The sequence below is a fragment of the Hydra vulgaris genome, chromosome 14 (genome assembly GCF_038396675.1).
Source record: "Hydra vulgaris chromosome 14, alternate assembly HydraT2T_AEP".
Classification (NCBI taxonomy): Eukaryota; Metazoa; Cnidaria; class Hydrozoa; order Anthoathecata; family Hydridae; genus Hydra; species Hydra vulgaris.
This window is the reverse complement of record NC_088933.1, coordinates 15,417,501-15,432,500: the sequence shown is the minus strand read 5'-3', so window position 1 is coordinate 15,432,500 and position 15,000 is coordinate 15,417,501. Positions and strand designations below refer to the sequence as shown.

The window sequence follows — 15,000 nt, the reverse complement described above, 5'->3', positions numbered from 1 at the left end:
TATATATATATATATATATATATATATATATATATATATATATATATATGTATATATATATATATATATGTATATATATATGTATATATATATGTATATATATATGTATATATGTATATGTATATATATATACATATATATATACATATATATACATACATATATATATATATATATATATATATATTTTTATATTTAAAGTAAAACTGTATATACTTTTTATATACATTACTATCTTTTTTTGCAGACAATCATAAAGCATCCTGTGCAGTTACAAGGTTTTTCTCTTAAGGTAACGTTAATTATATAATTCAAAAATATTAAAATGTTGAGATCAGAGTGCAATTTTTATAAGTTTACAATTTGAGAATCACAAGAAGGGTTTTAGTAATTTGTGAACAAATAGAGATATTGTTAGATATGTTAAAACTGTTTTTATTATTATTTATCTCTAATTCGTCAAATTGAATTCCTTAAAAAAAATTAAACTATTTGTTAACCTTAGCAGTTACATCGAATGGTTCTTATTGAAAAGTTACTTTAGTTATGATATATTCTTTTACAGTTAGGGATATAAAAAATTAAATAGAATAATTAGTTCAAAAAATAAAATAATTTACTTTTGAAAATAATCCATAAGCAGATTATTTATAAGAAAATTTTAAGAAAATAAAAGTTCAACTTTAATAAAAATGCAAATCTGTTGAAAAACTAGAAAAGGCTTTTATGTCATCAGGGACAAACATAGACCTGTTATAGTACCGCTGGAGTGGTATGAGGGCACTAAAAAAAATGCCCAAAAATTATTTTCATATTTTTATTTTCCTTTTTTTTAAAAAATAGAAAAAAAATTTTCGGTTTTAAATGCAGTAGTATATAAATAATTTTCAGTTATTTTTAGCTACCTCAATTTTTCTTCGGGTTAATAAAATGGGCTAAAAAGAAATTATTTTTTTACATAATTAAGTGACGTAACTGTCCTTCGCTTACTAACTGAACATTAGTTTTAAAAAAATGTTGTTACAAAACTTAATTAATTTTGAAAACTTTAATTTTAAAAACTTGTTGTGAAATTTTATACCAATGGAATGTATATTAATTTGCTATTTCGAAAGATAGAGCAATTTTAAAATATTCAGAGCAAAGTTAACTTTTGTATTCTGGTAATTTAAGAGAAAACTGTTTTTGATAATAAATGAACAAAAGTAAAAATTTTTAGTCTTAATAACTATCGCGAAAATTTAGTTTTTGAATGAATGAATTTTGATCTTTAGCTCGTTATTTTAGTTTTTGTGACGAAAATTAAAAAAGGAAACAAATTTTTTCAAAATGTTTTGTTTCTTTTCCATATTCTTTTTGACTTTTAAAATAATAAAAATAATGACTACAACAACTTAATAACTTAAGTTTTATCAAGATCTGTTTAAAATAACCCATAGTAAATGTAACTTATTTATTAAACGAAATTTTTTTACTAAATAATTAAAAAAGTGTATATTTAAAAAAAATATAATATGTTTTTTAAAATATAATATGTTTTTTAATCAAAAAATATAACATTTTTAAAATTATATTTATCGTAATTTTCTCTTCTTTAATTATCTTTAATTTAAAAGGCCTTAAAATCACTTTAAAAATGATTAACCTTTGGTAAAAGTTAAATAAACAGATTTGGTAATATTTAAATACAAATCTTAAAATTAAAGTTAGACCTTTTTGTCAATCCATTTTTTTAAGTAAGCATATGTTTAAAAGTTAGGTCAGATAATACAAGTGAAAAAATTAATAAAAATGTTCAAAAATTGCTCTTAAATTTATTTTGTTAAAAATATTAGCTTGCATTTTTTTGGTAGCATACAGTTTACCACATGCCATAAAAGTATAATATAACCTGATTTTTACAGAGGGAGTTGCATGTGGTTGTATGCCATTCCTGAGAAGGTTTTTTACAATGAATGCTTTTTTTTAGGTGTTACAATTTATAATACTACAGTGTATGATTTTTTATTAAGAATTTCACAACACTGCAGTGTATATTTTTAGTTAGGTGTTTAAATCTTACAACACTGCAGCATATGTTTTTAAATTAGGTATTAGAATTTTATTTCAAAGAGCGAAGTTTTCTACTAAAGTGCATTAAACATCTCATAATCAACTGGCAAAATGAATTGTGTTTGTTTCATGTAAGTCTTTGTTATATGTATTTTTTTTTTTTTTACAAAAATTATAAATTAAGATGTAATAAAAAAAATAAATTATTTTTCCAGATGTCTGTTGGTATGTTGAGGAGGATACTAATTTTTTAGTTTAAGTTTTTTTTTAGTTTTTTTTTTTTTTGTAATTGTTTTTACTAGTCTTCCTCAATCCTGTTTGGTTTTTTGTTTTTCTTATAATGGTGTTGTTTTATATCATCCAAAATAGTGTTTATGTGATATCTAAGTTTGCTTTTGATTATTGGCAGTTTTTTTATTTTTTTTTAATATTTTTGACCACTTTAAAACCTCTCTCTATAGAGAATAAACCAATACAATATATACAAAAACAAACATTAACATACAAAAAAATACATACAAAACATACAAAAAAGTATATTTAAAAAAATATATAATAAAAAAATATATATATATAATTAGTGTTGTTATGATTATTAAATAATTCGACTGTCGACTAAATTGACTAATATATTTTCTGAAGTTAACTAAAATCAACTAATACAATTTTGAAATCAACTAAAAGTTTTCAAAGTCAACTAAAAGTCAATTTAGCTGATGTATGGAAATAATTGATTTTTTTGAAATAAATTTTGATAATATAATAAAGTAATTCATATTCTTTTTTTTTATTTTTTAATGTCATATCGTTTAAATAATAATGAAGCAAAACAATATTAGAGACGGGCTGCTCCAATAACGGGACAATTTGTTCCCAGACCCCAAAGATTTAGAGACCACTTTAAATACTTGCTACAATGGTAAATTATATACAGTAAATGCGTAATTTTGATCCGAAAAGTGAACCTGCTTTTACCCTAATTAGAAATGGCTTGAGTGTGTATATATATATGTATATATATACATATATATATACACACTTTAGAGTGTGTATATATATATGTATATATATATATATATATATATATATATATATATATATATATATATATATATATATATATATATATATATATATATATATATATAAATATATATATATATATAAAAATATATATATATATATATATATATATATCATTGCTATATACCAAAATTAATTACAATCATATTTACAATGTGATTGTATAGATGATATTTAGAGGTTGTTTCACAACTTTTAATCCAAGCTGACTTAACCCCCCTTTACCAGGGCCCCAAGCAGTCCTGTATGAAAGTGTTTATGAAAATCACTAGCATCGAATAAGCAAAAAAAAAAAAAAATATTAACAAAAAATGAAATAGATAATTGATGACTATGCTAACATGCTATGAATAATCTTTAGATAAAACTTTAAGATGTTAAATCGAAAATCTAAATAGTTGTTATAATATTACATGTTATTGTTATTAAATAAATATACAAAAATTAAAGGTTGAAAAGTTAAATCGAATGAAAAGATTTAATCATTTTAAAATTTTTACTTGACTAAATCAACTTTTAGTCAATTAGAAGGAAGTCCGTAGTTTTGTTGGAAGCGAAGATGTTGAAAAAAAATAAATAGATAATAATAGTACAAAAATATAATAAAAAAAAACTCAAAAATCTAAAAAATAACAAAAGTTTGGGCCATTTAGACATTTAGACCCTACATCTGAGGCCTATATGGCCCAAATGTTTGATTTTTTCAGATTTTTGGTTTTTTATATCGACTTAAAGGAAAATTAAAAGTATAAGATATTTTTTTTTTAGTTTAATATCTCAGAGATCAAATGATTTCAATATATATACGCCAACTTTTTAAAATTTTAAAATTAAAAATTTTAAAATTATATTTTGAACTTTCAACTTTCTTCCCTGAAATATGCAATTTTTAAAAAAAATAGCAATTTAAGGTTTTTAATTCTATTTTTATTTCTAATTTAAGCTTTTCAATTATATTGCTAGACAGTTTGTTTTTTAAGATGATGATTTAATACCTGATTTAAAAATGTTGCCATATCAACTATTCAGAATAAATAAACGTTGCTAATCAACTAAATAATAATTTAAGTGCTAAACATTTGAAAACTCAGTTTTATTATATGTAGCATTAAATTTCTTTGGTTTTTTTTAATCAAGTTTATTTTTTGTCTTGGCATTTTTATACTTGGTGCAAAAACAAAGTCAAAACATGATGTTCTTTTCTTCATTTTCAACTTTGCCTGAGTGGGGCAAGCAACAAAATTATTTATTCTGACAAAATAATAATGGTTAGTTGCTCCATTAGGAAGATTGCTATGCAAGTTAAAGGGGTGTAGATAAACATATTTTTTAAAATTATAATTCATTCCCAATAAGGCTGCAAGCAACCTTGTCTAAAAAAGAAAGAGTATCATTAGAAGGGCCATCCCAAATATGTTAACAGTATTTCATACAGGGATAAATAAGAGATTTGTAGAAGTACTATTTGTAGAGCATGGCAAGCACGATAATTAAAAGGCAACCTTAGCAGATGCTAATTTAGAAATTGATTGTATATATGGTTTCCGTGAAAGCAGCAGTGAATAATAATTCAAAACATAGTGAGAGGGTTGTCGTTCATTAATATGGGAATATGGACAGTATTGCGATAGTTGTTTGCATTAAATAACTGAGTTTTGTTGGAGTTAAAATTCACAAGCCACTGCGAAGCCCAGTCTGGTACATATGCGATATCAAATTCAATATTGGCTGTCTGTTCTAAGCAATCAAACAGAGAAGACTTTTTTAGGACAGGAGTATTAAGTTGAGCAAATAGAGCCACTTTATATGTAAGATCTAAAATAGAGCCACTTTAGATATCAGGAAGATCATTAATGCAGATAAGAAACAAAACAGGACCAAGGATAGAACCTTGTGGTACCCAAGAAGTCACTGGAAATGAAGAGTGTTGGCCTTCTTAGATGGCTTTAATAAATCAGTTAGAAATAAAAGACTTGCCACCTCTATCTAATGCATGATAAAATCTTTCAGTCACAACAGTTTGCTAGCCATAGAGTAAGAAGAGCGAAGATTGTATTGGTTAAATGTTAAAAATGATAAAATGTTAAAAGTTTGTTGATCAAAAACTCAAAGATTGCATTGGAGTTCTCAAAATGTTTTCCAGAGTTTTTTAAAATTGGAACCATAGATGCCATTTTCAAGCAGGCAGGAAATTAAGATTCAATCAAACACTTATAAAATAGTTTAGGGAGAATTGGAAAGAGTTCTGGAGAATACTTTTTAAGGACTATGACAGGAATGTTGTCTGGACCAGAAGCCATAGAAGAGTTTAATAGAGATATGACTTAAGCAATGGACGCTGGATGAATGTCTAATATTAGGTAACCTGTTTAACTGGAATAATAGGAAGATTATGACCTTAAAATTCAAGAGTCAAGTTAGATGAAAAGGAATGCTAGACTTACCTTTGTTAATGGCGCTGTTGAAGATTTTCCAAAAGTCTCTAGAGCCTTTCTTCTGAGATCAGATACAAGATTTTGTATACTCGAAATAATAGAGCTTAGGATCAGACAGCACCTTTTTACGTTGATCCAGGAGGTTATGTAAGAGGCCCATTTATTTACAGAGAGAGAAAAGACATCCACTCAAGAACTATCACAGAATATCATGAAAGATAATCCCATTCTGCTTTACAGTAGTAGTAGTTAGTGCAATAATTGAGTCCGAAGAAGAAGTACAAGATAAAAGATTTGTAGAGATCATTGCATAATCGGAACCACCTAAAAGAAAACAAGGAGAAACTGAACACAAGCTAGGGTCAGAGACAAGACACAAATCAAGGAGTGAAGGTAAGTGATTAGGGTTGTCTGAAAAAAGAGTCACAAAGTTGACTATCTGAGTATGAGATTGAGAAATACAAAAGTTATGGGCTTGAGTGCCAAGTAGGTCAGTGCAATGAGCATTAAAGTCACCAAAATTAATAATATTGACAGAGAGTAAAGAGGAAGGGTATGGTCAATTTGATCAGAAATTATATTTAAAAGAGTGCAGTCTTGAAAAGGAAAATGTAAAAGAACAAATAGAAAGACAATTGAATAATAAGATACTAAGCAGAGCCGCATAAAACAATGTTCAGAGGATTCAAACATTTTTTTTTATGATGAATAGGTGAGTTGATGCAAAAGTATACCCCTATGCCAAACCTGTGACTATTAGAATCTTTGTGAATCAAAGGATAGTACCCTTCAATACTGAGATCTGTGAAGGAACAGCTGAGTATGAGTTAGTCTCACAAAGAGCAAGCTAGTCTGGTGATTTTTGCAAGACATAAGATTTAACTAATGGATAGTTACTTCACAGACAATGAATTTTTGTGAAATATATATTGAAATAGTTAGGTGATGGTTATGGTGTTTTATGTTATATATTTAGTTACTTTGGGCATGGTTTAAGTGTAAAGTGAACTTGACTTGTTTTGGCAAGTAAAACTTAGCCTTTTATCTTTTTGTTCTAAACCAGGAGACAACTTATGTGCTTTGCTGTTGGCAAACTTAACTTTTAAACTAGGTTTTTTTAAAGGGATCCCAAAGTGCCGAGAAAAGTTGTGCTTATTTTAAAGAGAATGGTTAAAAAAAAATGTATGGGCAAAATTTTTTTAAGTAAAACAAAATGATAAATGTATACCAACAAAAACAAACTTTGTTGCTTTACTCGAAGCTCGCAGTCTCCACAGTAGCAATTTTCTCAAAGTCTTTAAAATATACACCGCAATCTACAGACTTTATAATTTATTCAAGCATGTTTAATTCCAAAGAGTTTTAGTAAATAATGTCATTGTAGAATTTTTTTTTTGGATCAATATTATTTGTTCTTGTTTTATTTTTTTTTTAAACAGCATTTATTATCAATCATATGACTTTATACCATATTTGAAATATACATCAATGCTGTTTATTTTAGTTTCGTTTAGTTTCCATATTGAAATCAAAAATTCTGAGGGTAATTTTTTTTTCATAACATTATATGTTTCAAAAAAAACCTTTATGTTGCAATAAAAGCAAAACGTTCAAATTTAGAAAACGGTATTCCGGAAAAAGCAATTGACAAAAATAAATTACCTAGTCCTTATAAATTACCAACAGTCAGCTGAGATTTCTATTCCACTTTACAATTATTAAAACAATTTATTTTTAAATGTAGCTGCGATCCATTACCTTCAACTTAAATGTCTGATCTGTCAACAGGAGCACCACATGCTGGACAGCAACATAAAAGTTCATACAAGTTTTTCTCAAAAGCAAATAGTGTCTGATCATTGTACTTTATATCACTACATAATTCTTGGTTTTCATCAGTGTCTTCTCTTGTTGTCTGATGCTGATAGTACACAATCATTGTCTTCTTCATCATTTTCTAAAGATAAATATATTTTCTAAATATATTTTCTAAATATATATATATATATATATATATATATATATATATATATATATATATATATATATATATATATATATATATATATATATATATATATATATATATATATATATATATATATATATATATGTACTTTATGAACATTTACCTATAATGGTAAAAAAAATCGCTAATAAAAGTCGCTAATAAAAATTTTTTTAAAGATTTCTTATCAAAATTCTACGATGACGTCATTTACTAAAACTCTTTGGAATTAAACGCGCTTGAATAAATTATGAAGTCTGTAGATTGCAGCATATATTTTAAAGACTTTAAGAGAATTGCTACTGTGGAGACAGCAAGCTTCGAGTAAACATTTCTTTGAGTATACATTTATTATTATTTTTTACTTAAAAATACTCTGCCCAAACATTTTTTTTAGTCATTCTCTTTAAAATAAGCACTAATTGTCTCGGCACTTTGGGATCTCTTTAAGTAGAAGAAAAAGTGGAAGAAAAAATGGAAAACTCTTCCTGTATACGCAGCAAGTGTCTTTCACTTTTTTGATGCATAACTGTTTGTCATTTAAAGCCTTTTTCCTTTTTTTGATGCATTTGACTCATTTTTAAACAGAGTGGCATAATATATGGAGAGAATGTCAGGATTACAGTTTTTCCTCTCTGCTATGATAGTCTTTGCAACGACTACTTTAGTATTAGAATAATAAACCTTTGAGATTTTGATATAATCTAGTATTAGCATTGCTCAAGGTTAAAATGCTGGAAGAAGTTAAAAAAACAAAGAAGAAAAAACATTTAATTTGCAAGAACAAATATTTAAACTGTAGGAACCGTTGGGTAACTACTACTTGCAAGTGGATGGCTGAGAATTGTACTTACAGATGGAGGCTGAGAGCATAGAGTTTGCTAGTAATAGCCATGTCACATATATCAGCAGCAGGGTTTGCTTTAATAAAATTAATTAAATTTGCTTTAATAAAATTAATTAGTTTCTGCTGCCAAAAAGTCTGCTTTGGTGAAAACATTTTCGTTAATTGGCCATATGCCTGCTTTTTAAAAGCCGTTTATGGCATTTGTCATTGTGGCAGCTTCCAGGTAGGCTGAGCCAAAAGGTGAAGCTATTTAAAATTGAGTGACTACGCACCCATGATTTGTTCTTAACCATTTCATAGTAAGTGCCAAGTGGCTTCATAAAAACCTAATCCAAGGCTGCATTTGATGTGAGCAATGAGGCAAACACCAAAGAATTACACACTTCTCTCTCACAATTTTAATCAATACATATTTTAAGTTAGGGATTTATGTCCATCTAAAATAAGTGGAACTGGAGAGCTTATTTTGACCTCTGAATATTTAATAAATTTTTTTAACTAAATAAACAATTTTTTTTGTATCCACTTGTTTAAGTGGCATTTAGATTAGGCACCTGGTGGTGCTTCATCCATGAGTTCTGGCTTCATTTGTTTACAAGGAAAGATTATTATGAGCATCATGTACCTCCCACTTGCTAAACCGCAAATAACTGCTGTGACAAGCTGACCGCTATCAGCTGAAGTATGAAAACCAACTTGACTTTTCACTCTTGTTAAAACCATTTTAGAGAGTCCTTCCAGAACTTTTTTATTTGAATTTACTCTTTCCACTCTTTTAATTTATATATATATATATATATATATATATATATATATATATATATATATATATATATATATATATATATATATATATATATATATATATATATATACACATAAATTAGTAAAACACTTATGTAATTTTTAGTTGCCTTCAACTAAAAATTAGATAAGTGTTTTTACGAATTTATTATTGCTTTAAGAACATTGAGCACTCTATTTGTAGAATACACTAACAAAATTTATAAATATATATATATATATATATATATATATATATATATATATATATATATATATATATATAATTATATATACATGTGTATGTGTATATATATATATATAATTATATATACATGTGTATGTGTATATATATATATATATATATATATATATATATATATATATATATATATATATATATATATATATATATATATTTATATATACATGTGTATATATATATATATATATATATATATATATATATATATATATATATATATATGTATATGTAAATTAATAATATGCATTATTAAGTGTATATTATGAAAAAAATATATAAAAGATACTTTCGTATTATTTTTAAATTTACAATAATTGATTTATAGAATTCTTTCTCAAAAATGGTTGAACGCTTTATAAGTGATGGTTTTATTAAAAAGGTACTTAGTTGTTTTTTTTTTGTTTTATTTTACTACTAATTTTTACTTACTAAATATTTTACTAAACCTATAATATATATGATGCTATAAAAATATATATTACAAATTATTATAAATGTGTATTATAAATAATTATAAAGTATTATCTTAAAAATCTTAACTTTGTTATATCTTTATTTATCATAGTTTTATTAGGATTTTTTAATTTACTATTAAATAATTGTTATCTGTTTTTAAAAATAGATTTATTTAAAAAATCCATTTAAATCTAGATAATAAAACAACTTCACGACCTTTGTAAACAGTTATGCACTCATGAAGGCAATAAGGTAAGCATTTTTATCTTTTATCTAAGTATCTGTAAAAATCTTTATTTCAGTTGAAAAGTTTTTCAGAATGTTAATGCAGCATGTAATAACCTTGATATGCCTTGTTATTCTATGTTATTAATTTAGATACACCATCGTACATTGTTTGAGATCATTTACATTATATATTCTGTAAAACACTCATAAATTAACCTTCTGGAAAGTTTATTTTTAAGGGTTAAAACATAAACTTTAAAAGCAATACCTTAATTGAGTTATGTCAGACCTTGACTGCAGTAAATGAGTGTGCGTGTGGAGAAATGCTCTCCTAAAATGAAGATGGCGAGCAATGCAAGCTACTTCTCAAAACAGCTTTTTACAAAAGCTTTCGGTTTTTTGTGCGATGTTTCTGCTTTTTCATTAAAAAAATTGTTTATTAGATAAAAGATTTGATTTTATACTGCTTACAAGCATATACTTGTAACAAATGTTACAAGCATATATGCATAATATAACAAGTGTCATTTAATGGGCAGTGAAAATATTCCATTTTTAAAAAAATTCTTTAGAAAAGCGTTTTTATAGCTTGGCGGACCTGCTATATCGAGTCAGAGAAATTTAATAAAACACAAAAAACATTAAACATAAAAATTTATTGTGAACAAAAACTTTTTTAGGTTATTTCAGAAAAATAAAATGTTTTTGATTAATGCTTTTATGATTATTCTGAAATCAAGTTTAATCTCAGTTTTGAATAACAACATTAAAAAAGGTCGATTAACTAATTAGCTTTCTTTGAAAAAAAAGTAATTAAAAAAAAAGGTTATTTAATCATTAGTTATAGTTATACTAGTATTAATGATTTTTTTAAACATTGATATCACAATAATGTTCAAGCAAGGTAAAGCATTCAGGTTGATAAAAGAAGTGACTGGAATAGAATTAGGGATCATTAGTGGTTTGATTAAGTTCTACACATTGTGGAAACTGCTTTTTCAACTTGTGCTCTGACTTTTAGGTCATTTGAGACAAGAATGCCAAGACCACATTCAGTAGTTTTAGTTGCAATATGTGATCTATGTCATTAGTGGTTTTTCATGTAGTACTCATATGTTGAAAGTTTCTTTGCACGACTTACACACATCACTATATATTTAGTGATGTTAAAGTGCATGAACTAAGTATTTGACCATATAACCTCGCTGTCAATGTTTGCCTGAGGTGTTGTGATGTCTAACTCAGACTTTATGATGCAGATAATTTTGCTGTTGTTAGCATATAGAATTATCTTGTGAGTAATTCTACCATGAAGATTATTTATAAATAAGGTCTTAGGTAGTGGCCCCAGGGCCGATCCTTGAGGAACTCAATCTCTTTGATTCTTGAGGTGCTCAATCTCAATCAAGAACTTTATCTCAAAGTGTTTCATATAATTACATAACTTAAAAAAGATATTTATAAGTAAGTTTATGTTAATATTTATGTTTAGTAATTTGAATTGAAAAGAGTTATATTAACATATGTCCATTTGTGCCAAGTTATAAATTATTTGATTTGCCCAGTGTGATGTATTCATTTCCTGTTACACGATAAGCATTTTAAATTGCATATTGCATTCTTACTATTACAAGTAATATGGTTTTTTATATTCCATGTAGTGCCATTTGATGTTATAAATGTTTTGACTTCTTTAAGATAGAACTTACATAAATTTGCAACAATTATCTTTACATTTAAATAACCCAATTTTATTGGTTAATTAGGTCTTTGCAAAAGTAAGTGTTCTTAGTAGATTGGGTGGTTGTTTAAATACAATTACTGGCTGGATTTTAAAAAAAACTTCCTTTACCCTGTCACTTGAAGATAAATTAAGCAAAGGATTAGTTTTAGTAATAAAAAGCAGGCAGTTCAGCAATCTGAACTGCTAGACAAAATTAAGGTCAGATTATGCCAAAACACATTAATTTAATTGAAGAAACAAATTTAGTTTATAGTTTTTTTAAAAAACCATGAAAATGCAAATTAAAAGACTAGAATATTTTTAAAAACATTCTGAATGTTTTTTTTTTTTTTTTTTTTTTTAAATAAAAACATTTTAAATGTTTTTATTTTTATTTTGTTTACTTTAAAGCACATGTGGGGCGTAGCTACATTCACTATCTTATAGCCTGCTGCTACAAGGGAGTGTTGCTACATCGTGTAGTACCACTGGACTGGCATGTACTGTATAGATATTTTTCTAAAAATATACAAAATTTGCTGAAACAAAAGCAAGATTTGCCGTAAAAATGCAATTTTCCATGAAAAAACAAGGTTTTCCAGTAGGAAAGAAAAAAGGTCATCGACTTTTAATTTGGGTAGTGCCTAAATCTGAGCTGTTGAAAAGGGCCTAGAATAGCCCCTGATAAGTGTATATATATATATATATATATATATATATATATATATATATATATATATATATATATATATATTTATATATATATATATATATATATATATATATATTTATATATATATTTATATATATATTTATATATATATTTATATATATATATTTATATTTATATTTATATATATATATATATATATATATATATTTATATATATATATCTATATATATATATATATTTATATATATATATATATATATATATATATGTTGTTGTATTATTTTAGACTAATAGTAAAGCTCTAGGTATGTTGGCACAACAAATTTTAAAGGAGCAGGTAAAACAAAATTTATATCATTAAATATTAATAAAAATATCTTATTAATTATTAAGTTGTTAACTATCTTAAATAATTTTAGATATTTTATTATTATATGTATTTTACTATTATTATTATGTTTTTTTATCTTTCAAAATTTATTTTAAAAAAGTTTTATAAGTTTAACTGATTTCAAGTTAATTAAGTTTAGTTTTGTTTTAATTCAAAGCAATATAATAATAAAACTTTGAAAAGCTGTAAATATAAAAAATTTAAAATGTTCAAAAGTTTTTTTATTTTTACATTTTAGTGTGAACTTATGGAGATTATTTTATTTTATTATAAAGATTTTGAAATGGCGTCTAGTATATTTGTGGATTTAGCAAAACTTTTTAGGGTATTTTTTTTTTTTTTTGATACTGTAAAATAAAAGTCATTTTCGTTGTCAGTGTTCTTGTTAACTAATGTTTTTGAAGTGTTTAATTACCTTTAAATACCTACAATCAAAATTACTTGAAATAAATTCTCTTTAAAAAACAATTTTTCATTTTTAATTTTTTACAATTATATAAAGTTTAAATTTAAAAGTTTTTAATAGAATTTTTTTGTTGCTACCTATACCACCACATCTTTTATTTATTTATAGCGTCAACACTTTGGAATGAGCCAAGTTAATAGAAAATATATTGTATCAGATGGTCAAGTTTGGATGAAACAGTTTGGGTATTTTTATATTCAATTTTTTTCCAATGAAGTCAGATATTTTATAAATAATTTTAACTTAAAGACTTTTTACTTTGTAATTTATTTTTGTGGTAGTTATTTATCTTCGATAGTTTTGTTGCAAGGATTGGATTTAGAAGCAGCTCAAAATAATTTAAACAAACAAACAATGTAAGTTACTCAATATAAATTTTATCATCATCATCATCATCATCATCATCATCATCATCATCATCATCATCATCATCATCATCATCATCATCATCATCATCATCATCATCATCATCATCATCATCATCATCATCATCATCATCATCATCATCATCATCAATATCATCATCATCATCATCATTATTATCATCATCACCATCATTATCATCAACATCATCATCATCATTATCATCATCATTATCATCATCATCATTATCATCATCATTATCATCATCATCATTATCATCATCATCAGTATATGGTTCTCTATATGGTTTGTTATTGCTACACTGTCATCAGCACACATGATTTTAGAATTTAGCTGTGTTGCTTAAAATCTTTAAGTTTTTTTGTATAACCAAATAGAAAGATATAAGCTTTTTAGATATGTTATGCATTGAAAAAGGGATGATTAAAATAGGGATCATAAAATTGACATTCAGATATGTTATTTTTTATTCATCTCCTTTAAATTAAGCTATAAAATCTATATATTCCAAAATTTCGACATTTTTCATATCATCGTTTTCATATCAACAAATCTCACACTTGGATTTAAAAAAAAAAAGTTTTACTAAAAATTTTTAAAATACATTTTCAAGCATATTTTCTAAAAAATAATAAATTTGCTTTTGAAACGAAAAAGATTTTTCAGAATTTTTGTTTTCGCTGTTAGGTGTTGCATTACAAAAACTGGTTGCATTATAGAACTTACTTGTTTTTGCTAATGAATATGAAAGAATTGTTCATAGCTTTAAATTTATTACTTTGAGATAATACTTCTTTACTCTTTTTTGAACTATAAAACTGAGTGGAAATCATGCATCTCATAGAAATGTTAAAGGATTTTATATTATAACTTTACGCCGCTTATATGAAGGATTTCCATTATGTATTTTAACCCTGTTAGTGAATAATATAATATATTACTTATTAATTGGTAAAAATGCGAAGTACCTATTTGTTAGCTTGTATCAATTAAAAATAATTTAATTAAATATCTAGTTAACTCACTTAGATACTTTTCAGGTGTTTTTTAAACTCTTTATAGATTCTTTTATTCAATTATTGAGTAGAAATTCACTTAACCACTCTGATTTTATACACTGAAACCACTGCATAAAAAACAAAGGATTTTTCATGTTGCAAAAATCAATGCAGCATTGCAATAACAAACAAAAAAGTTGCAATAAC

General features: G+C 25.2%; 1 protein-coding gene across 1 annotated transcript in view; it reads left to right on the top strand.

Annotated features, from left to right (window-relative positions):
* Nucleotides 1-15,000, top strand: part of LOC101236718 (nucleoporin NUP188) — a 123,832-nt gene that overhangs the window by 24,889 nt on the left and 83,943 nt on the right. The window contains exons 6-13 of the mRNA XM_065818576.1: nt 248-292; nt 2,091-2,183; nt 9,799-9,852; nt 10,125-10,181; nt 12,841-12,891; nt 13,184-13,270; nt 13,520-13,596; nt 13,693-13,767. Of these exons, the coding sequence (XP_065674648.1) occupies nt 248-292; nt 2,091-2,183; nt 9,799-9,852; nt 10,125-10,181; nt 12,841-12,891; nt 13,184-13,270; nt 13,520-13,596; nt 13,693-13,767 (539 nt within the window). The remainder of the gene's footprint in view (nt 1-247; nt 293-2,090; nt 2,184-9,798; nt 9,853-10,124; nt 10,182-12,840; nt 12,892-13,183; nt 13,271-13,519; nt 13,597-13,692; nt 13,768-15,000) is intronic.